This window comes from Pygocentrus nattereri, chromosome 22, assembly GCF_015220715.1.
Source record: "Pygocentrus nattereri isolate fPygNat1 chromosome 22, fPygNat1.pri, whole genome shotgun sequence".
NCBI lineage: Eukaryota > Metazoa > Chordata > Actinopteri > Characiformes > Serrasalmidae > Pygocentrus > Pygocentrus nattereri.
The window spans coordinates 18176178-18201435 of NC_051232.1; the positions used below are offsets into that span (position 1 = coordinate 18176178).

The 25258-nt window shown below is 37.3% G+C and overlaps 1 protein-coding gene across 11 annotated transcripts in view; it reads left to right on the plus strand.

Annotated features, from left to right (window-relative positions):
* prom1b (prominin 1 b) overlaps positions 1–25258 on the plus strand; it is a 55735-nt gene that overhangs the window by 17753 nt on the left and 12724 nt on the right. For 6 of the 11 annotated variants that reach the window (XM_017709395.2, XM_037532884.1, XM_037532885.1 and 3 more), the window contains exons 4-22: positions 252–457; positions 8991–9111; positions 10197–10260; positions 10362–10451; positions 11735–11758; positions 14588–14805; positions 15080–15154; positions 15543–15606; positions 15870–15878; positions 16062–16221; positions 16754–16906; positions 17216–17339; positions 18293–18396; positions 19015–19099; positions 19243–19389; positions 21226–21297; positions 24154–24246; positions 24349–24366; positions 24817–24870. In XM_017709395.2, the coding sequence (XP_017564884.2) occupies positions 252–457; positions 8991–9111; positions 10197–10260; positions 10362–10451; positions 11735–11758; positions 14588–14805; positions 15080–15154; positions 15543–15606; positions 15870–15878; positions 16062–16221; positions 16754–16906; positions 17216–17339; positions 18293–18396; positions 19015–19099; positions 19243–19389; positions 21226–21297; positions 24154–24246; positions 24349–24366; positions 24817–24870 (1881 nt within the window). The remainder of the gene's footprint in view (positions 1–251; positions 458–8990; positions 9112–10196; positions 10261–10361; positions 10452–11734; positions 11759–14587; positions 14806–15079; positions 15155–15542; positions 15607–15869; positions 15879–16061; positions 16222–16753; positions 16907–17215; positions 17340–18292; positions 18397–19014; positions 19100–19242; positions 19390–21225; positions 21298–24153; positions 24247–24348; positions 24367–24816; positions 24871–25258) is intronic. The other 5 variants (XM_017709396.2, XM_017709398.2, XM_017709399.2 and 2 more) reach the window with 3 other exon arrangements.

The window sequence follows — 25258 nt, forward strand, 5'->3', positions numbered from 1 at the left end:
AAATAATCATAACTGGCAGTTCACACGTCATATCAGTCAGTCTGTAAAATTCAGTTATTGGAACATTTAGTTCCTCAAAATCGGTGTCGATGACAAAGTTTTCGGATACATCAGCCCTAATTTACTGTAATATTTCATAATGTTTTTACAAGCAAAAACACCCATGGTGCTCAGTTTTAAATAGTTCTCTCAGGTTTTTCTTTACTATATATGAAAATACATTCTCCTCTCTCTTTATCCTCTCTCTGCAGGCTATTTACTATGAGATAGGCTTCATCGTGCTGACGGTGTTGGGGGTTTTGTTTGTGATGCTTATGCCACTGGTGGGCTTTTTTTTCTGCCTGTGCCGCTGCTGTGAGAACTGTGGAGGAGAAATGCATCAGAGACACCGCAAGAACGCCGACTGCCAGCGGGGCTTTTACACAGCCAGCCTCATTGCTTCATCTGTCTTCATCACGTAAGTCTCTGAGCAAAGCATCACTCAAAGAAAGCATGTAAGGGTTCACAGCTACCCATTTTTACTATTTGCATATCCATATTTATCTTTATTTATGTAAATCTTATGTGAATGTACTGCTGAGAAAATATTTTTTCTGAACTGAATTGAATTAAGAAACAAGGTTAGATTTACAAAAGAGGTTTGTCCAGAAATGTAATTTATACAATTTCCTCCTTGCCCCAGATGCTGTCCATTAGCCGAGACGTGTTTGATTTACTTTTATATAAGCTTCTCATGACAGAAGCTTATACCCCATCAATTAGCTACATGCCTAATCACTGCATACCTAAATCATTACACACTTGTCTCAGCTACTTTGTGTTGTTAAGCATTCTCAAATAGACTTGCTCGTGTGGTTATCTATAAAAATGAACACAAGTGTAGTCAAGCCTTTATATTCAGCCTTTAAGATGGCTGCCACTGGTTTTACCTATGCAGTGTATGTTTGTCCAATTTTATAGATAAAATGGACCAGATATATAACCGTGATGATTTGTGTATTTCAGCTAGCAAGTAGACGTTTTGCTGTGTTTTAGCATGAAAAAGATTTATCTAAGTGTACGTGATTTCACACTACGAGTAGACCTACAGAATAGAAATGCAAATCAAGTCTATTTTCCTTTTTTTTTTTTTTTTTAAACTACCTGATGCTCACACAGCACGAGCTGAATGAACACACTAAAACTACTAATCAAACTACTTTGGCTTTTTATTAGACAATTATTTTTTCTTTAGTGACCTACACTGACATTTATAATTTATAAATGAAAAAAATCAGTTAGCTATTTAAATAACCTAAATAAAGCAAACGCTACACTTGAAGTATGAGGCAACTAGTTTAGCACAATGAGTCGTGCATAATAATGCTATGAGATTTTGAACTTTGGGTAGCTGCATTCAAACACCCACCTGTCTCACATTATTTATGTCATAAAATTAAAACAAAAATCACCCAAAATAATCAATACTGCGAAAATAATATATTGCCTGATTGCTGATCGTGTGGGTGAAACCGACTCTGATTGGCCAATTCCAACCATTCATCCATAGTACGGAACAATAACCATCACAAGTTAATAAATTTGTCATCTTTTTGTTGGATTTGTTCCCGTTTATAGATCTGTTTTAATGACATCCTTTCACTTAGTGAACTGCAATATCAGCTGCCCAACTTTGTGGTTCTGCATCACATGATAAATCAAAAATGACTAGATAGTACAGCTTATCTCATTTTTTGCTCCAAACTACACATGATTTTCTTCATGCACCCAAAAAGCACTGAAATGAGCTCAGATATCTATATATTCAAATAACCACACCAATCCTTAGTTCACAGGTGTGGTAGGCAGTGCTTGTTTTATTTTTGCACTAGTGATTGGGGCTGAGTATTAAAGTTCAGTACTTTATTTAATGACTGACCAAATTACTTCAAGTATCAAAACATTCCATATCATTCAGTAATGTCAATACATGAGCAGTCAGTCTTATCAGCATTCATAAATCAGTATTCATAAGCTGGTATGCATGTTTGGTTCAAAATCTGCTGATTGGCTGTCTCAGTTACAGGTTTCCTGCAGATAATTAAAGGGTCTTTCTATTTCCAATACTTTATATCATTTTGTGCTCTGTTTACCCCACTGAAGCAGAGGTGCCACGAGCAGACATTATCCACAATCTGCAGTAGTGCGGAATGTTTTCAGAAGGTAACAAGACCACTAACAAGGCAGAAAAATAACTTGTAATGTTTACAGCCGTCTTTCGCCTAAACATGCAAGCGCTCGCCTATTCTAGTCTGGTGTTATGACATTTGGTGCAAGCAGCATGCTGCTAAACAGCATGTACAAATACAATCCCGCTGTCCTTTTCTCTTGCGAGTTTCTGCCAACTGAGAAGAAAACTCATATAAACGCTTTACCAGCTGTGCCAGGCTGCTTCGGGTTTTAAACTAGTGTTAGCAGACACAGTATTCAAATAGTCTTCAGGACTGAAATAAAGGAGCAACAGCTGTGCACACATTATAGCAAAAGGAAATCAGTGAATTCATGACTCTATAAAATGCAATTTTACGTAAGAAGTCTACAAAAAAACAAGGTTTTTCAAACCAGTAAGCACTCATCATGGATGTCAACAGAACTGCATCATGTTAAACAGTAAGACAAAACTTAAGGTGAAAAAGTTTATTTAACAAACCACAATGTTACTTTATGCACATGCTGAAAATGAAGAAACAGTTATACAGTTGTATTATTTCTGAAAACGCAAAGATTGCGTAGGAGTTGATACCTCATATTAAAGGACTCAAATCTGAGCTGAGAGTGGAGGGCCAAAACAGGACATCCCTAATGAAATAATACTGTGATTCTTACAGAACACGTCATTTTATGCATTGAGCTATTTGAGAACAACCAAAACTACAGCAGTGATGTTAACAAAGCCAAACCACTGCAAGAACCATGCAATCTTAAAGCATATGTTTGCTTTTACAACCACTTGGTTTGAACAAAATAGACATTAATACATGTTTGAGCAACCCTGAATTATGTTCTGTACGCATGTTATTATAAGAGCCTCTTTATTAGTCCTGCAGTCCATTGCAATCAGTGACCACACAAACTTCCAGCACCTCACTCTCATTTCTGCTTTAAAACATACCTACCTTCAGTTTGTAGGTGAACAAAAGGCATCAGAAAAAGTTTCGGTCAGGAACCGATATGGATGTCACATTTTTTAATGATATCCCTAAATGGTACACACTCTTTGTAAGACATTGGTACATGCTGCTTGTTTTTCATGGAGATTTTTATCCATAACGAAGAGTGAAGATTGTCTCCTACACTAGCCACACTGTAAAAGCAGTGAGTGGTTAATTTAAGCTGAATGCACACATCTGTAGAGTCCAGTGCATTAATATAACCTGTATGTTAAAGAGCGTCCTGTTACACACTAAGTAGGCTTTAGTATGATCAGTGATTGTGATTGTGATTGTGATTGTATCTTACTGACATACTGTAGAATGGTCAGATGTTGATGAAGACTTTTGCTCTAAAAACAAGAAATAATTTTGTCCCAATTTGCCAGATGACTTAATAGGATTGGCCACTTAATTTCAAATATTAAAAGGAATCTAATGATTTGTAACTTGAGGATTGTAAAGAATTGGGAAAAAAGCCTAAATAATATTTCAAACGAAGTGAAAAGCTAGAAAAACTCAATTTCTCTGAGTCATGTGGACTGTGTGGGTATTTTATACAGTGGTGTAGTCACGACAATATAAAGAACCTTGGAGCAGCAGGCTTTTGCATCTTTTTAAAGCGTTTGTTGCAAGAAGGCAATTGATTGTTACCCAAATGCTGTTGCTAAGGTAGGCATTGTGGCTAGGTGGCTCAATGGTAATCGATCAGGCACGTTTAGGAGGTTTGGTTTGTGTGGTAAGGAGCCGCTGAATAGAAGTCTAACCTAATTCTGATTGGTTCAAAGGATATAACTGCAACCCAATATACAGCAACCCAAATCAAATCCAAACCTGTAACCACAAAAGGGAAGAAATCTCTCGTTCGAAATGACCAGCACTATTTTTTTTAGTAGTGTGTTCATGCAGGAGCCTGTTGCTTAAAGCATAAACAGATGAAGAAAATACATGGACAGACTCTTCAAATTGTAAACAAATAAGCAAGTATAAACAAATACTTTTCATCCACCACCTTTAAAGCCACAAAACCTTTCTTTCAGCTTTATAATGTAATCTTATTCTTGTCAGCAGTTCCTCTTAGATAAACCTTTACTCCTACATATCTTTCGTGTTATGCAACCTTGCGCTTGAAACATTTGGAGCTATAGCAATAACTGTGAAGAGTTTTCGTGTAGTGTGAAAGCAGCTTTACCTCAAATAAGAGAAAAAATTAGTGCAGTTTTGAGCCCATCCTTTCCTTTTACCAGGTTATATTTAGAATCTAAAGCTGGGTTAATAAATTTGAGTGAACAAAAGCCTCCAGCTCCATTCTCGTTTGGCTTTATAGTGAATCCCATAGCAGTGTCACCACTTTGTTGGCTTCAAGTGACACCTTTAAAGGTGTTTTGGCATTTTGGTAATTGGAAGTTGTATAGGATTGTCAATAGTAAAGTTTCATTAAATTAAGTGGAAAAAAATGTATGTATGTGCAACAGCCAGAGATTCTGTTAGCTGTCTCTTCTCTGGTAACAAAACAATTCTCTTGGACAAAAACTTTATTATTTGCACTTACATTATTTATTTGGCAAGTACATTTAGAATATAATTTACCCCATGTGTGGCACAAATGTCTCTTCAGCTCAAGCGAGCTGACAAATGTTTATATGAATGGTTTATACAAATTTGGTGACTTTGTTCTTTATTTGCCTTTGCCATGAAGTCCGTTTTATGCAGTATGTCAAAATACATATATAACAATACATGAATTGAAACCTAGCTTGTAATATAGGCAGTGGTTTAATAACATGTGCATACGCACACTTTAGAGCTTTTAACCATTTTTTTCCTCTTGTTTATTGTTTTGTGCATTCCAATATAGGTTGTATACACAAAACCAAAAAATTCTGCTTTATACACACATATTTAAAACGCTCTTAGGAATCAATTACCCTTTGTGTGTAAATTGTTCACAGGTGCACAGTCCTATGTAACAGAGTGTGTGTGTGTGTGTGTGGCTGAAGCTTCTAGTTAAAGTTCATTACACTAATTCGCTGCTAGAAATAGAATGGAGGTCATGGGCTGTGCTGGAACCCCCCCCCGACCCATCATCCCCTGCCTATCTTCCACTTCCCTCTCAATCTACAGGACTGTGCAAAAGTTTTCGGCATCTAAGCAAATTTTTTAACAATTTATCTCAGCAGTGAGTTTATCACAATATACATTAGAATAAAGTCGTATTCCTAATTCAAATAAACATAAACTTATTGTTAATAATCTTTATTAATTAATATTCTATACATTTTGTTTATTCAAATACTAACACTTTTCTCAGCAAATAAACACAAACTACACAAATAAATAGATTTTGAAAATGTGTCTTGGGTGCCTAAAACTTTCTCACAGTATTTCTGCCTTCTCTCGCTGTCTCTCCATATTTTATTTGTTATTTTTCTGTTTCTCTTGCTCTGTCCAGTGTCCATCTCGTCCTACTGTCTCTCTCCTCTGTGTTTCTGTCCTTGTCTTTGCATGATAAACACAATCTGTGCTACTGAACTGCTGAACTGCAGTGTAATCTTATCCTGTCTAGAGCAATTAGGGTACAGTGATTGTGTCTGTATGAGTGAGATGCAGGGAAAGGGAAATGTGTGTGTGTGTGTGTGTGTGTGTGTGTGTGTGTGTGTGTGTGTGTGTGTGTGTGTGTGTGTGTGTGTGTGTGTGTGTAAACATTGTGGTACATAACGAAACATGTTCAGGTTGTTCTTGTAATTGTACCGCTGCTCACCAGGTACTTGTTAGTGCTTTTTATACTTGGTCCGCAAGTTCCTGCCTATTGTTCTGCAGGTTTCTGATCAGGTTTCTGATGGAGGAAAAGTTTCAAACATCTCAATTAAGGATGTGTAACTCAAATGGAACATTGTCATGAGCAGAGAGGCTCATAGAGGAGAGCACAACTGCCCTGGTTTAGAATAACACACAACACACACAGAACTTACAGAACTCACAAAAGCATGATTTTCTTTCCTATTTTGTGTGTGTGTGTGCGTGTGTGTGTGTGTGTGTGTGTGTGTGTGTGTGTGTGTGTGTGTGTGTGTGTGTGTGTGCGCGCACAGCAGTTATGTGACATTGATAGCCCTGAGGTTGTCCTGAGAGAAATTCTCCACTTTAGGTTCTCTGCCCTCTATCCCTCTCCTTTCTCTTTTTTCTTTCCTGGACGGTGCTGACAGCAGCTTCTCAGACCACAATGAGCGTTTGTGAAGGCTACACAACCATGAGCCCTATCTGCATGCTGTGTGCATGTGTTTGTCTGTGAGTGTCTGCTTGTTTGTCAGTTTCATTGGTTGAGACAGAATGTGTTTGAATTGAAAGAATGGCTCTTCTGCAGCTGTGCTTTTTCTTAACTTTTTTAAAACATCTTTTCTTTAGCAAGTTCTTTGGTTTCTTTTCTTACATCATATTTTCTGCTTTTTAAATATCTTTTTAGCCACTTAGACAATGGAAAAAGTGTACAGTGCAAATAAACTATTAAATCAGCAGATGTTTTTGTTTAAATCAAGATGTAATGCTTGGATTAAGCAGTTATCTTTTACTACAATAAATACTTGAAGGAAGGAAAGAAATGTTTAGAAATTAGTTACAGTATTTTCAGTTTTTGCATTAGACTCAAAATGAGAAATATTAAGTACTTTTGACTTGATTTAAGATGGTTTCACTTGCCAAGATTTATTTACAGTGTATGTAGCATTTTGTTGTTGGCCTGTTAAACTGTTCATGAACTTGCTCAAGCAATTAGTATGATAGATCTGCTCTCCACGAAATGTCCAGATACAAACAGTGTAAAGACAGGCTTGTAACTAGGATCAGGATTTTAGTTAGGTCCATTTGCAGAAAATTGACTTACATTACATACTGATTATGTACTATTACTATTAGACTGTCCTTTATGGGTTTTTTTTCTTCCATAAAAAAGCTAATACTGTCCAAAAACTGCTGGTCTCTTTTTTTCTCCTTTTCTTTTCTTGGTTGTCACTCATTAGGGAAAAGCATATATTAAAAGTATGTTATAAAAAGTGCTCTCTATATCACCCTTTGATATATTTAATCATTTATTTAATATATTTGAGCATTCAAATGTACTGAATGCTTACTGTGTTACATGATACTGTGCCATCAATTTGCTTGTTAACAGTGGACGTTCTCATGCTCTTTGTAGTATGTTAACACAATACAGCAACTTTGAACTACCTTTAATTTCTCATGAAACTGCTAATATAGCTATCTATGGAGCTTATGGCCTAGGCTGTGCACCTGCTGGAAATAGACTAAAGCACATAGCTGGCTGTGTCATGAGTTGTCCAAATAAAAATTAAAGCCTAATCTGTTAGTCTCAACCTTAAACTCTCACATTTTTATCATAGCTTTGTTGGATTTTAGTCTATATGTGCTGCAAACCTGAACACTTCAGGACATCATGGTCACTCTGAGTAACATAACACACCTTTTACAGAGATAAACATAGCAGGTGGTTAATCTGTGGCCAAAGCACAGCTGTTCTGAGATAAACTGAGAACCTATCCCTGCTGATCTGCTGAAAATTCTTTTGAATCTACCCAAGACCTCTGTGTCCTCATTCTAGTTACAAAAATGGCTGGTGCACTATTAAAAAACTGAAGGCTTGAAGCAATGGCAGATGGCAAAGAAGTGATTGGAGGGCTGAGAAAATATGGCAGAGCAGTGGCGTAGAAGTTCTGTGTTGAATTTGGGAAGTTCTGTGATTAATCCCAGGCCTATTCAAAACATCCTTGATGTCCTAGTAGCTAGCTACAGCCATGGGTAGAGGTCCATGCTCTGTTTGAAGTGGTTCACTTGTTAACTCATTCACTCCTCAGTGCGTAGTGTTTGCCATATAGTGGACTGCCTGTGAAATGTCCATGATACAACTGAAACACATACTACATAGTGCACAAATGATCTAAAATGGAACATTTTTTAATATGTTATTATTGTATAGTTTGCCAAACATTTGACTTGCATTAACTGTGTATCTATTTCTGTGTAACTACATGACTATATAATTACTTACAAAGTTATGTACATAATTGTATTTTCACTTATTCTTTATTTGCAGATTAAAAGCTACGCTTATGACTTTTTCCATTTTGCTTTGATGTCAAGACACAGTGCTTTTCCTATAGACTGTACACACCACAGAAGCTCCATCAAATGCGAATTGTAATAAACAAATACCTCTTCTACTTACAAACAAAATTGTGGTTACTTTGGAGTGTACAGTCTGCATTTTCAACAGAGCTTATGCTTTTTTCAGTGAGCTACAACAGAGAAATAATACCAGAAAATATAAACAGAAGGTTTCGTGATGCATACATAGGGACCTAGGAGGGTTAAAGACATTGAATTAGTGCCTCCCTGTGGTCAAAGTGAGATACTGCATAACCCCTCTGTCATAACCCTGTGTATTAACAGAATAACTGTACATATAAACATTTTGTATATATTGCATATCGCTGCTGTAAAAAAAAGAGGTATCTTTAGTTTGAACAGCTGTTTATTGCATGAACATGTATTGATGAATGGACCAACAGAAATGCTCCTGAATCACTTGGAATAAAACCTCTTTACATTAACTTTCATTAAAAGTTAAAAGATTTATACCTTTTCCTGTGAAATAAAAATTTTGCAGATACACATTTTTTTGGACAGCAATGATATGTAGCACATGTATAAACTGCTTACCTTTTTTTTATCTGTCATTGTATGTGTGTGTGTGTGTGTGTGTGTGTGTGTGTGCGTATATGGGTGTTGTAGAGTGGGTGTTCTAGTTGCCTACACAGCGAACCATAATATCACCACCCGGATCAAAAGCACAAGAAGACTTGTCAGCACCAACATAAGAGACTTGAAATCATTCGCCAATTATACACCAGCGGTAAAAAGACACACACACACACACACACACACACACACACACACACACACACACTAGAGTGTGTACACACTAGACAGTAGAGGAAGTAAATTAACTGACTTAATTAAACCACTGACACAGAAAGAGTCAGGCTATTATTTTTAATCACATTCTCAAGATATCAGAACTGAGAACTACAGATAATTATTTCCTTGTCAGAGGATTTTAATTTTGCATATGAACAATTTAATCAAAGTTTTCTGTTTATAACATAACAAGGTGACAGAAATGAAAGTAGTAAAATTAAATTGACTTTTTAGTCCTCTTGAATTTTCTGTTGCTTTTTGAGTCGGTTAGTTGGAGAAATTAACCAAAGGTGATTGTAGTACATTTTGAATTTCTCAATTTGGAGCTTGAAGCTGTGGTACAGCACTAATAATGCTTTTCTAGTTGCTGTAGCCGTCCCTGAAGCCATCAGTGCTTAAAATCCCTTTTGCAGCCAAGACAGTAAATAATGAGGGAGGATGGAAAGCAACCCAAAAATGATGCTGTTTATTTGAGTAAAGCTGCATGGCTTACAGCCTGACGTAAGCAGACTGTTAGGAATTGCTGAACTTGAACTAACAAAAGACCCAGAAAAAATTATTTGGGGAGCTGGGACCCCCAGCATGCCCAGTAGGCAGCCCCTTCCCCATATCGGCTCTAATCTCTTGGTGTCCATGGTTGCATGCATGGCACTTAAATTTACTGACCTCCTAAGATTGATTTGCACACATCCATCCATCCATCCATTTTCCAAGCCGCTTCTCCGTCAGGGTCGCGGGGGGGTGCTGGAGCCTATCCCAGCAGTCCTTGGGTGGAAGGCAGGATACACCCTGGACAGGTCGCCAGTCCATCGCAGGGCAGACAGACAGACACAGATACACATACACACCTAGGGGCAATGTAACATGTCCAATTGGCCTGACTGCATGTCTTTGGACTGTGGGAGGAAACCGGAGAACCCGGAGGAAACCCACGCAGACACGGGGAGAACATGCAAACTCCACACACAGTGACTACTAATCTGATGCTATCCTCTTTGTTGTTGTTGATTATATTTACAGCAAATAGATTACCTGACTGCACAATACACAACAGCCAAGAATAAAGTACTCTCAGATTTAGACAGTAAGTAGTTTCTCTCTCTCTCTCTTACTGACATGTAAGTCTTTACGGTCTTTGTCTGTTATGTAACTGTATTTTTGTCATGTAACTGTCAATTTCATCAGACATTGGGCCTTTATTGGGTGGACGAATTCAAAACCAGCTGGAGAAAGAAGTGGTGCCTGCTTTAGACAACGCCCTGCGCATGACGGGAGGTACTGTCAAATACATATGAATTCTGTGATTCTGGACTCAAATGTTTGTTACAAATTACCTAAAACCTAAACCTGAAGGCATGTTCAGTATCTTTTATCAAAGTGTAGCTCAATTTCAAATAAATGCATGCAAAGTAGGTCTCTGAGGTCTGTTATAAAGGTCAGGGTTTTTTGGAAATTCACCATACTAAGAGGGACGCGCATTCACAAATTGGTATCTGAGTTGTGTCATTTTATGTCATTATAGTAACACAATTGTATGTAACGTTTCCCCAGCAATACATTTAGAGACTATAGCTTTATTCTTTTTCAACCTGGGCTGCCTGCATTCCGCATAGGATACAGTAAAGTGTATGAGCATGTGGAATTGGAGCTTTCTGTGCATGACTGTGTTTTCTGTGCACATTCAGAATTGCGTTAAGATCACTGGTTCTGTTAATGGAATAACCATAAAAGATGAAGTATATTCATATCATTTTCTTGTTTCAAGTGGTAGCTTGTGAAACAAACAAAATACAAACCGACAATTTATTTGGCTTTTATTACTTTGTACATAGCAAAGTGAATGAGACAACAGTATTAAGAAACAGTTTAATTACCAGAGATGATTCCAAACTAGAAGTAGCTGCTTTTTTGGCTTGTAATGTAAAGGTCAACAGCATTTTACTCAACAGTTTTCAGTAACACTAGAATACTGCTTTCAGAACATTTAAATAGCCATGCCATAAACATGTTGTAGGAGATGTCATATGCTGTCATAAGTTGTCTTTGGCAGATTTTGTTCAGTAGTATAACAGTGTTATGGTACCATTAACAGTCATTGTCATGACCGATGTCACAATGTTTTATATCAAGACAGCTTATGGCACATGCTAATTTTTGCTGCTCATTAGTCGTCACAGCATCACACATTATGACATCTGTTATGACAGTTAACTGTCAATCTGTAGATAATCTGTCATGACAGTATATTACATCTGCCATGCTGTGTTTATGGCATGACAGCATGTCAGTTTTATGTAGTAGGGTTCCAATAAACTGTTATCCAGTTTTCTGTTCTAATGAGGACGTGCATACACTCTAAAACGTGAGCATACACTTTACAAACAGATGATTTAACAAGGAATATTATATTTTACATTTAATTAATCATTTATACAGCTATACAGAAATGTACACATATACTGATGTGTGGGATTAAATGCTTTGCACCCCTCTCTCCCTCTTTCGCTCTCACTTCCGCTGTCTCTCTCTCTGTGAAAATGTATGATTTTCTGCTAAAGTCAAAGTGGAAAGTGCAATTAAAGGTAATGGATCAAGCCCCTACTTCTGTGCACTGTACACATAGAGCATGTGCTCATCATTGTGTTACTCATGTCTGTGATAGTGAAGTGCAGTTGTCGTGTTTTTGGTGATCATTGTGCTAATGTTACGAACATATTCATGTTGTAATGCAGCTGTTTTGGTGTGTCATTGTTTCTTTCTTGTAGTTTGTGGGTGGTGTTGTTGTCAGTGTTGTGCTTCATGATTGAATCAGTACCTTGCTTGAAAGTGGGTTTAATATACTTAACAGTACCGCTCGCATCATTGATGGAGCTTATGTAAGTCTTGCTATGGCCCTGTTCACTCCTGGTGTTAACATCAATCTTGAGTGATGTGATCAGAAGTAGACGGCGATACACAAAACCGTTTACACCTCGCATTTCTGTGTGTCTCCAGTACGTCTTCAGTGACTGGATTTAATGACTGAAGGAAGGGTATTGCGCACATTTACTAAATTAGTTTCTCTCAACATTTGCTGTCAAGCATAGTCAAGAAGAGCTTATGATTTTTTCTTTAGAGTGAGCAAAATATGCTTGTAGTATACATATCAGCTTATTAGTTAAGGTCAAAACTAGTTTGTTTAAAAACACATTTCAGAAAATTGGAGCATCTGTGTTTTTTGATTCTTGGAATGAAACGTGTGGTGTCGTCTACTTTGGAGATAAAATAAATACAAGAGCGAATCATATTGAGCGAGCAAGAAGCGGGAAAAAGAAAGTTTTGAGCGAGGAGTGGAAATGTCTGCCGCTCCAGTCCACTCACATGCTGTGATTAGAGTGCTTTAATGTTTAGATTACAAATGTAATGTGGTCATACACGGTCACTAACCATCTGCAAAGGTGGTTTGAGTGATCAGATTCTACTGTATCTCAGAGATGCATTGGACCCTGTTCACTGTCCTGTCATGATCGGATCACTGAAGATATACGTTAGTGCCAGGTGTAAATAGGCCTTGTGTTATAACAGTTGCTTGGCTGTGTGCTGCAGATTGAATTAATTGGTTTGTTGGATTTCAACCGTATTTAGAAGTTAGGATGAAGCACACTGTATAACTGAAAGCATAATTCTGAGAATATCACCATATAAACTATTCGGATGAACAACAAAGCGGTTTCATACAGTCAGTGTGGTGTCATCTAGGAAAGATCAAAGTCCAACTGATGTCATCATGAGGTCATAATGACAAATCTACTTCCACATATTTTATTCAGTTTTATTTGCGTGCCACATTTTACCACAGATATTCTTCCAAAGCACATATTGCCTTATCCTATTACAATGAATACAACATGTATTATTTAAAGTATGCGAGGACCTCATGAGCTTAACACCGATTCCTTTAACTGTACTTTCATGCATATTGTGGGTTTTAGACCCAGAACGCCTGGTAGGTTATTTAAAAAAGAGACATGCTTCCTCACAGGCTCTAATCTAATAACAGCCCAGCAGCACTGAAACAAGCTGATATCTGTGCCGGTTTACATGAGTGAGCTTGTGGGATAAACGTGCAGGTCTTTCATTAAACTCAACGCACATGGGAGATAACTCAGCCAACAATACTGCTGCCAAATCCCCTGCAAAAACCCTGCAGGATTTAAATATCCACACAGCCATGGTTCAACAGAGAAGGAGGTTTCCAGAATAGTAAAAGCAGGAAGATTGTGTACGCCAGAGATTCTGTAGTGAGCCAGAGAATCAACACAGCCCCAACCTCCAGTGGTGTGTGTGCATGTTTGTTTGAGGTCATGTGTTTATCCGTACACTGCCTTATCTGTGAGTCGAGTAATGGTCGTTTAAAAATCAGACCTTTATGTGTTAATGTTTTTTTGAATGAGGTATCTAGTTTGTTAATTTATTTTTGCCTGTATTATGTAAATAAGAAATCATTCTGAACTGTATCAAAATAATGGCGAAATTTGATTTGATTAGAATTGTAATCAGATCGTTATATTTTAAAATCAAAGATAAACACCGCTAGTATTTTATTACTGCAACAGTCAGTGACCACTCTTTATTTCCAAGTAATACCTTTTAAGATTAATAAGAAATTCCAGTTGCATGAAGGGAAAAGTCAAAGAAAAAAATACAGAAATCTTAAAGAAATACATGGAAAATAGTTTCCGCAACTGGCATTAAAAAATATGGAAAGATACAAAGAAAATGCAGCTGTGCAGGATCAGGTAGATCACCAAAACTGTCACCATTAGACAAACGGTACTAAGTTGTGAGAGAAGAGAAAATCAAACTCCACTCTTGCTTCATATCTGTAGAAATCCACAGGTGTTTCTGTCGATCCTTCTAAAAAGACGACTAAACGCTATCAGTCTGTAACTGTCCAGACAGTTTGCAAATCAAACAAAGAAGCCGCTGGTATTCTCAGAACAATCAATTGACTATCCTAGAGCTCAGACCTTAACATTACTGAATGTGTGAGAAGAAGAAAATGCAACCAACTTATACGACTGAACTTTTAAAATGTCCCTACATTTTTTCTATATAACACAACTTAAAGCAGGTCCCCAAAAATATGAAATCTGTAATAAAGATAATGGTTCAATACACTAAATGCTGAAAAAATAGTATTATTTTAATAGCTCTTGAGGCATGTCTTTAATTTTATGTTAATAATATGTTTTGTTGTTTTGTTTGTTTGTTTTCTTGGCTCTGAAAAAAGAATAACCTGAAATGGCAGTTATGACTCAACATTAAATGAAGGGTGGGCTTGTGGGAAGTACTGTGTGTGCTTGCATTTGTATCCCCACATGTCCACATGATTTTGATGTGTTTTTGTACCTGTGTGTATGTGTGCTCAGCAATGCGGGAGACTAAGGAGGCTTTAGAAAGTGTGAGTACATCTTTGGAGACCCTGCAAGATGGGACAGGGAAGCTACAGAGGTCCCTGCAGTCCGAGCGTGCTTCACTGTCAAACACTCTCAATGATCCAGCCTGCAGCAACGGAGATGTCTCACACACGTGCAACAACATTAGGGGCACGCTCAGCCAGCTTGCTATCAGTGCCAACTTTAATGGGGTAATGCTTACACGTACACAGACACACACATTCATCCAGCTAAAAGCACATGCAGAGTAGATACACACATACAGAGTGGAGCCAAGACTTCACACACATTTGCTCTTCTAATTTTATATATGTCTAGTGCATATGTCCCCTTTACATTTATACACATACATGTTAGAGAGTCAGACCACCTTCTTTATGCTATTAACCAGCACTTTTATGCTTTCTGTTCAGCTCTTTTGTCTGTGATTGAAGCTTGATTTCTGAACTGTGTGTTGTGCTGCAGCTCCCTGATGTAAGCCCCCAGTTGACAAATCTAGAAACCGTGATGAGGACTGATCTCAGCAACATCGTACAGATGGTATGATCGGCATTTTTCCCAAATTAGCCTCATACATTCATGTGTGTGCTTATGAAAGAAAAAAAGAAAAGGCTGAAATGGAATTACTCATGAATTTGAATTATATTTAATAATATGTGTGTGAATTATGATTATTGAAATTAATATTTGAATAGAATTTGGTGGTTTAAAATGAACATCTGTATTAACTGTAAACATGTATTGTTTATGGTTTAAATACATTAAATGGATTAAATACATTTATTTAAATATTAACAATTCAAAAGCAAAACTTGGTCTCTTATTTTTTACATCCATGTCCTTAAACACCATGCAGTATTGGTTTACTGTTACTTCCCTCTCTCTTTTCTCATTTGTGTTGTTGACCTCTTTCTGTCTCTCTGTTTAGGGTTACTCTGCTTTTAATGACACTCCTAGGATGGTGAGCGAACAGACAAGAGGCGTTGTGTCAAGTGAGTTTTTTTCCCAGCCATCCACCTATCCACAAGAATTTATTCTTCATTTATGGAAGTAAGAGTCGCTCCTCGTGCTTCAGATTTTAGGACACAAGTGCTCACCACCACCATATTCCAAAATCGACCGATTCTAAGCATACATGTTGGATTTTCTGAGTATAGTAAACTGCCATTATATACTAAGATCACATTTTATATTTACTATACAAAATAATGTATCATTTTCTTTTCTTTCTGTATTTCCCTTGGGTGAACTGCAGCCCTGCCAAGTAAGTGTTGTAGATCATTTGCGCTACATTTGACTAGATGTTTTAGTACTTACTTAATTTTTTTGGTACTTAACTTTCATTCCGCCCTTTCTCTGTGAAGCATATTTGACACTAACATATTGTCTACATACTCCACACATATACTAACTAATATACCACTCTTTTGCTCTTTCTGTGGTTAAGGGGTGAAAGCTTTATTGGATAAGTCAGGTGCGGAGATTGTTGGCTTCACTAAGATGTTCCCAGTGGAACCAGCACTACAGAACTTCACCAAGTTCCTCACAGAAGGACAGAAGAACATTGAAGCGTACTATCCTCAGATAGACCAGTTTGATTTCTACAGGTAATAAGACCACAGGCAGTCACAATGGAGCCATAAAGTACAGAACAGAAGTTGCTTAAAAGAAGCCACCATTGCATATGAAGTATGCATTTTATACCCTGAACAGGCTACATAGGCAATTTACCTTCTGAACATACTGAAACTATCAACACTCTTTTTTGTAGGTTATCAGTGTTATTTTGATGCACTGTTTAAATGTAATCCTACAATTATAGAATGAATTATGTAGCTACATAGTTGATTATACTCACATTTCTGTCAACATGAGTGTGTCTGCACTTTTCAGTGTTCTTTGTTACAGAAATGACAAAAACAGGGCATATTTTATTTCCTTTTTCTTTACACGAGACTGTATAAAAGCTTTATTTTTAAAAATGTTATCTACTTACAAACACAGTTGTGGTGTATATTGAAAGTGTAGAAGCCAAATTTTTAATATACACCACAAACAGTTTTCTCTGCTTGTCTCCATGAAATACAAGTGAGAAATGGAAATAGTGAGATACCAATTTAGGTTTCTTTGCTTGTCTAGATGGATCGCTTGTGTCATAGTGTGCTGTATTGTGGTGCTGATCCTGGCCTTCAACTTCCTGGGATTGATGAGCGGATCATGTGGCTATGATAAGAACACCACCCCCACTACACGAGGCTGTCTGTCAAACACTGGCGGCAATCTCCTCATGGCGTAAGTAGCACTGTAACCACTGGTTTACAACGCACAAGTTTCACAAACCAACCAAACACACCAGTAAGGATGGACACACTGCCATTATTGTGTGATGATAACTACACAGGTTATTGCAAACTATCATAGGTGACTATTGAGGTTAGTGGAAGATTTCCTGGTTCTCACAAATGCTGATTTGGTAAATAGATTAGTTGCTATATGAATGACTGAGACTGACTGGTACATATTTGTGGTAGAAAACAAGTGAATAGTTTTGTTTGTTTATATATTGATATGTTTATTTCCTTCTCTCTCTGGCATCTGAAGAGGTGTCGGGTTCAGCTTCATCTTCTCCTGGATTTTGATGGGAGTTGTAGTCACTACGTTTGTTGCTGGAGGCAATATGGAGAAGCTTGTGTGTGAGCCTCTGGCCAACAGACAGCTGTTTAAGGTATTTCCATTAAAAGGGACAAGATAGCATGATGTGAATGGTCTAGACAGTTTACCTCACAGTATTGTTACAGCAGGTAGAAACTCTGGCAGGCAAATGACTTTATCATTAATTGATGTTGCCTTTATTAACCTGTCAGTTTTATCTATCACTGGATTAAAATGTTTGTAGTCATCTGTTACGTTTTTTATCAGGTAAAAGTAGACATAAGCATGGAATATAGAATTACCAGTTCGCAATATCACCTCTTTGTTCGGCTGTAATAACTAAAAAGGCAAAATGTTTAGCCTTGTTTTCTTACTAATGCTAAATATTCAGCCTCGAGGCCGTCAAGAACATGGTATGAAATCCAATTATGTTTTTATGGCAAATCCAGTTTTTTTGTCTCTTGTCTGAAGAGACAAAGACTACATGTAATCTCTGTCTTAATGGTTTATTTTTCTATGTGTAAGTGACCCAAACTTGTCATTAGTGTGAACACACCTAAGCCCTACCATCAAGTGAGCCTCTGCTAACATGCTGCAGACAGTGGTTATTTGAATGGATTGATTTTTTTTTTTTTTTTTAAAGTAGAATTGAAACATTCTTTCTGATCCAGTGACAGCTGTAACTGTTGCTGATCTAACATAGCAGGCACTGTTGTTAAGAATGTGGAATTTTATTCTGTTTACATTTGGCAGCCCTCAGGTTCAGACCAGGTTTGAACCGAACTTTGTGCACTTAGGCTCAGATTCTAAAGTTGGCGCAAGAGGTCAGATTGGACTTGGCACAATGTTCTCGGTTCATAGGGATTTGAACAGATGCGATGTTTGTTTTCACGCACATCTTAGCACAACATTATGTTTATATTGTTCCTCTCTAATGTAGTCAAAGTCAAAGGCTTTAAATCTGTATGCCTTATTACAGATTTATTACAGGGTGTGTTAATGAATGCTGCTGCATTTTACGTGTAGGTGATAGACACACCATACTTGGTCCATCCGGGTAAAAAGAACTTTCTCCCTGGATTGCTGTTTCAAGACCCCCACCTTGAACTTACCATTGGCAGCCTGTACAGGTGTGTGCATGTTTGTGTTTGTTTGTGCATCTGTACTTTTTGTATCTACTTATGTATATACACTGTGGCACTCTTCTAGTGTTGGGCATTTAACGAAATATGTAAAGTCGTTTATTTGACCAGTAGTGTTTATCTGTATTAAAAACCTCTGACATTAGAAAAAATACAAATAAATTAATAAAGAATATGTTATTATTGTCATAGGTTAACCATTTACAGACTTCTTGAGAACCTCCGGTAGCACAGTTACTATTCAATACCTAACTCAGCTAATCCAAATCTCTGCAGTGGCTGGAGTACAGACATCAGGAACCAAAGCTGTGTTCTTCTAACTGTGTTCTAAAGTTTACAGAAGTTTGTACCTCAAAAAAAAAAACAATGAATTATCCTTACATTTTCTGTATTTATTGTTTGTAATTATGCTGTTATGTATTATTTTTACTGACTGAGATACAGTATACAAATTTCTTACCTAAGACTTTTGCACAATACTGCATCTGTTCATTCTAATGCCTAATGGTTGTATCCTCCCCAAAAACTGACTACAGTGTTTGTCTACCTAACCCTATACTTCTGTAAGGTTTATAATAAGACATTATTTCTGTGCTTTTTTCTCAGTGATTGTTATGAGAATAGCGGCATATATGCAGCATTACAACTGGAGAACAAATTCAACTTCATTAAGTTTATCAATGCAACAGTGGTGAGTTTCATGTCTGTTAGTATAAAACAACAGATGCCTGATGTTAAAGAGATATTTGACTCCTTTGGGATTTGGGATCATTTAAAAAAGAATTTAACCTGTGTGTGTGTGTGTGTGTGTGTGCATTTGTGTGTGTTTTACAGTATAATCAGGAGCTGGCTAATATATTTGAAGGAGTGAAAGTGGACCTGCAAGGAATAATACTACTAGAGCAAGAGGGCAAAGACAACCTCATTAACTTTGCTAATACAGGCCTTGGAGAAATCAACTACCAGGCTTATCTTTCAGAGGTAACGTACCACATGTACAAGTACACAAATGCATCAAGTGATCTAAAGCCATTTTCATACATGCCCTTTTACCTGGTTGTTTTACAGTAATAAATGGAAAAGGGTTGAGTGTGAAAAGCCAGATTTAAAATTCCTGTAAACTTGATCGTACAACATTTTGTAATGATGATAGCTGGTCTAGCATGTCACCAACAGCCATGAACATGACTAAAAAGGACAAATGTATGACGAAGCCTTTTATTTAACTTAACGTAAGGAGACAGTTACTTACCTGTTTCCTGGAAAGAGTGACGGCATGGGTCATTCGGTCCTCTTGTAGGTCTGCGGGCCTGGGAGGGACACAGGGAGGGGGGTACACGGGTCCACCTGGGAAGAAAGAAAGACAAAACTGTTAACAAACTAATGGCAAATATTGAACAATGGCTATGAATGACATTTGTAGATATATTTACTTGAAGTAGATGCTGAATATGTATGTGCTGTGATGGGAAGGTGACTTGCTGGATGAATACCTGAATTTAATTTTGGTTTAGTCCACTGGGAAGGGCTATTGGTATTTAAGGTCAGGCCCAGTCTAGTTAGGGGGCTAACTGCTGCAAGTAAGACAGCTAGTCTCGCTGCCGATATGCACCCTAAGTTAGAAAGGGAAATTAGGTGAGAATAGTCAAGGAAGAGTAATAAAATGCCTGTCATGCATTTGAGTTTTTTTTGTGTGTGTGTGTGTGTGTGTGTGTGTGTGTGTATAGTCGTACACACACATAGTTGTGTGAGTACCATGGTGATGGATCTTCTGTAGTGCTGTTTGGATTTGTTGATAATGTGTGCGGTAAAGAAACGGGGTAAGAGAAACATTTAACCAGCCTTCTGCTCAAACTTCTTCCAAACATATCAACACAGTAACCTCCAGGCCACTTTGAGTCCACTCTACCACAAATTTACCTTTACAGCATTTAGCAGACGCTCTTATCCAGAGCGACTTACAAAAGTGCTTTGTCTACTTAGAGAAAGTATCTTCGCTAGTTAAAATTAAGCTTAAGCTAAAGAGTAAGCTAGTCCTGAGCTCAGATACTGCTAGAAACAAAAGCCCATGTTGATACCTTGAGAATAAGAACTTAATAGACAAGAAATTGTAAACGAATGCGATACTTCACTGTGAAATACAGTATTTTACCTGAAAACAGAGCTTGAAAAAATGACATTCTCTTGAATCAAGTTTCTCAAAGGTGACAGAATTATTTGGCACATTTTGCCGCCCTTGCTTAAGTGCTGCTGTTTTGTTTTGTGCAACTACCTAGTTTGCCTATATCAACATATTGGCCCTGAATTAATGCAGTTGTGCAGAGAATTCTTCATTCAAACTGACTAAATAGCATGAATATGATTTAATTCTTAATCTATTTATCATTTGTCAATTACACATTTGAACAAACTCACACAAGTACATATTCCTGTCTTTGTCTCTTTTCTTTGGCATCTGTGCTACTATAGCTAATTAAACACAGATCTGTGCCTAACTTGAACCCTTATCTCAGTAAGCTTGTCGGCTCTTTTACTTTGTTAAATAAAGTAGATGCCTTTGTGAAAAAAACATATTTTTCTTCATGGGGACCAGCAAGGTCTCCTTACTAGATCAAAAATGTCATGGTTTCCTCTCATCCAGATGTAAATACACAGCCACACAAATATAAACACACTCTCATACACACTCAGTTCTCACATCTCTCTCTCTCTCTCTCTCTCTCTCACTTTCTCTCTCAGAACATCGACATCAAGCACTTAAAAGGATTACTATTAATTCTTTCATCTTTGTTTATGTGCATGTGTTTTATTTGGCAGGTAAATAAAGGAGTGACTGTTGTGGATCTTCTGTCTTTTGCAAATGAACTAGAGGCCCAGGCAGACCATCTGGTGAGCACAATTACATTTTTACTAATACTAGACTGGCTGTAGCAGTGTATAAGTAACTTGCTAAAACTCCAAACGTTGAATTTTGAAAACTCTAAAACAATTACCTGTATTTAAAGTATCTAAAATGCACCCATACTCATATATTTGCTCTGAATAACTTATCTTTGTTTTAAGCTGAGCAGACCCTTACACTGTTTTTAGTTAGAATTTCGGGTTAAGATCTCAATTCGTGGTGTAGATGATCTGGTAGTGTGAGAGGAGAAACGAGTCCCCTCTAGACTTCTGATCTAGCTCCGGAGTAATCCGTAGTGAAAGCCTGCCAATATTTAAAATGCTTTCAAGTCCTGTAATATAAAGTGGTCAGCGTAAATGATTCAGTGATTCAGGCAACAGCCAATAAGAGTTAAGAGAGAGAAAAAAATACAAAGATATCTATGCATTGTGCATGTGCAGCAGACCATGCAATAGAGTTGCTTGTTGAATTTTGGGAAATGTGCAAGTGCCTTTATAATGTTTACAGTCAGTGCATCAAGAACTTGAAGGCACTTATATTACAGTTTCAAAGCACCTTGCCAGGTCTTAGTAAATCCTTCTCCAGTTCTCCCCACGTTTTCCCGGTTTTTCCCAGTTTTAATGCTGAAGTTTGAGATTTTGAGTGCTTATCTGTAGATGAAACTTGTGTGTGATACCCTCTCTCACTAATTACACACTAGACAACTGAGACAAGACAAGAAATTCTGGTAAAGCCAGATATTAATTATGTTGCTCTCCATTTTAAAAATCTTTTTATAAGTAGTGTTGTGTATGATTACTGAGTATTTTATTTCACTTCGTTCATAATAGATTCTTGTTTCAGGATTCAAGCATTTTTCCTGCATACTTTAGTCTTTTAGTCTTTTGCACATCACTGTAGGACAAATAAATACTTCATTAGTTTTATAGCTAGATTTTTAGACAGAATTTTAGATATTGCATGCTTTCTAGAGGTGCAGCCATTAGTGTATATGGCTGATTCTTGCTTCTTTACAGCTATATATTTTTGGTTTGATTTTTATTAGCCATTTTTAAAACCTTAAGCTCACATTGTTTGGGATAAATAAACACATGCACATAATAAATAAACACTAGCACATTTCCAGTACTTTCTATTTACCAAAGTTGCATTTTAAAATGAAATTGAAATGATAAGTTACCTATTTACATAATATTGGAAACGGAGTGCTTAGCACAATGAGTCATGCATAATAACCTAGCAACAGGATTCAAAATACAGTGCCAATGCACTTCGAAAATAAAACAAAATTGCAACAAAAATTAAAAAACAGTTCATCAAATTAAAAACAATAAATTGGCTAATTGTCAAACATGTATTTGAAGGAAAAATCTGCTTGTCTGCATCTCTAGTGCTTTCTATAATAGATTAAAATAGGAAGAGATTTAAATAGGTCCTTCTTATCAAACACAATGTGTGTGTTTATCTTAGTTAAAATATAGTAGTTTTAACATCTGGAAAGTATTTGGGACTTTCTCCATCTGTAGAGTCAAACAAAAAAGCCCATTCACAGGAGTGACCCACAGAGAAACACACACACACACACACACACACACACACACACACACACACACACACACACACACACACGCAACTCAGGAAACAGAGTTGTAACATGTGAATGGAGTAGACCGAGGGATTTTAAAAACACAAACAGCTTCCACCAGGACATGAACTTATTTGAATTGCTAAATCTAGTGGGAGCATTTCGTTTTTGAGAGACTTGAAGTTTTTTTTACTTTTTTAAGTTAGCTTGACCAACTTGTGTTCATGTGGCTGCAATTCAGTAAACTAAATCATCTCCATCTGTTTTTCTGAATACTTTGTAAGCCACCTTTCATGCCGTTCTTCAATGGTCAGAACCCCCACAGAGCAGGTAGTATTTGGTTGGTGGATCATTCTCAGCACTGCAGTGACACTGACATGGTGGTGGTGTGTTAGTGTGTGTTGTGATGGTATGAGTGGATCAGACACAGCAGTGCTGCTGTTCTTAAACACCACAGCTGGATTGGGACTAGTCCTTCAACCAGAAATATTAAGCCACCGTTTCCTGTGGGCAGCATCCTGTGGCCACTGATGAAAGACTACAGGACAGCTAAAACAAACTGTGCAGCAGCAGATGAGCTATCGTCTCTGAATAGAGTGGACTGTGAGTGGACACAGTGTTGAAAAACTTCAGCAGCACAACACACACTAACACACCACCACCACGTCAGTCTCACTGCCGTGCTGAGAACGATCCGCTACCCAAATAATACTCGCTCTGTGGGGATCCTGATCATTGAAGAAAACTACAAGGGGATTAACAAAGTATGCAGAGAAACAGATGAACTACAGTCTGTAATTGTAGAGCTACAAAGTGCTCCTATATGGCAGGTGGAGCTGATGAGATGGACAAAGAGTTTACATACAAGGAGGTGACTAGTATTTTCTTATGCGCAGTATTAAAATTACACCGCAGCACAGTATTGTAAACCAGCTGTAGGCATTTACAATTGAAACTTACTATTTGCTTAGTTTTCAGGTATTTTATGTCTTAAAACACAACAGTTGACAGTGACATGCATTGAAGTTTGGTGTGGATATGCCTGTGTAAAGTGCACAAAATAGAATTAAAAAACTAAAACAACAGTGCTTGGCAACAAAGACCCTGCTGCTTTAAGGAATAGAGTATTAGAATATAGAATATATCAATAACACAGTGTGATACTAAAACTGATATTGTCATATTGTCAGTCCCTATTTCTTAATTTATCTGGATTTGTTCTGTATCACAACTCTCGTTCTCTTCATCTTCTCCTCAGCCCCGTGGAGCTCTGGGGAATGCACTGAAGGGTCACGCTAGCAGCATCAGGCAGATCCATAAAGAACAAGTGTTGCCCATGGAGCAAGCTATGGTAATCACAAACACACATTGCATACTTGTACATAGCATACAAGCCTTTCTGTTGAACCATTTACTTATCCCTCTTTTTACTCCTCCCTTTCTGCAACTAAAGAAATTTGTGAGAGCAAGGGTAAGCCAGGAGTTCAGGAATGTGACGTGCCAACAGAAAATATCCTCTAAAACCTTTGCAGTTGTGATGTGTGTGTATATGTGTTTTGGTGGTGGTTGTTGTGGCCCTACAAGAAACCACGTTACTCTACATTTATGTGTGTAGCGTAGAACATTTGTGCATAATTTATAAGGCATTATACGTGTACCTGTAAATTATGCTCTGTGATTGACTGATGCATCTGTGTTCTCTTTTTGTTTCAATGTATAGCAGAGAAAGTAAAGCAGAATGTATTTGATTTTAAATTCCTCCCTGTCTTCTTTAGCCCTCTATCTGACCGAAATTGTACTCTTCTCTGCCTTTCATACAGAAAAAAGCAGATTAATTTTAGTATGGCCAGCATTAGAGTTTTATTTCTGGGGGTCCTCAATCTGTCTTGTGTATTCATGCAGTATCATGCTTCTCTTTCAGAGTTCTCTCAGTCAGAGTATCACGTTACTTCAGACCACTTCCAGAGAGCTTCCTGTAAGTCCATAGCACATTGCTGATATTGTTTGAGGTTCCCTTCTCAGATCAAAACGCACCCCCCACCACCTCTTCGTACAGACAAGTTTTAGTTGTTTGTATTTTTGGGGGTTTTTTCCACATAAGGATGTGGAGTCATACGTATGTTTTATATTATGGATGTAAATGATAAACCAGTTAACCATTAACTGATAAATAAACAGTTGTTTGACAAATGCTATCAGTTAAAATTGTTAACACTTAATTTAATTGTATAACATTTCCAATAATCCGCAATTTCTATGTGGATAGGTAGGTTTATCATTCAAGTTAATGAATATTTTTTAAACTGTATGCATGAGGACACAATAGGTAATTGTTTCTGCTAAAAAAAGACCCAAAAACGAAT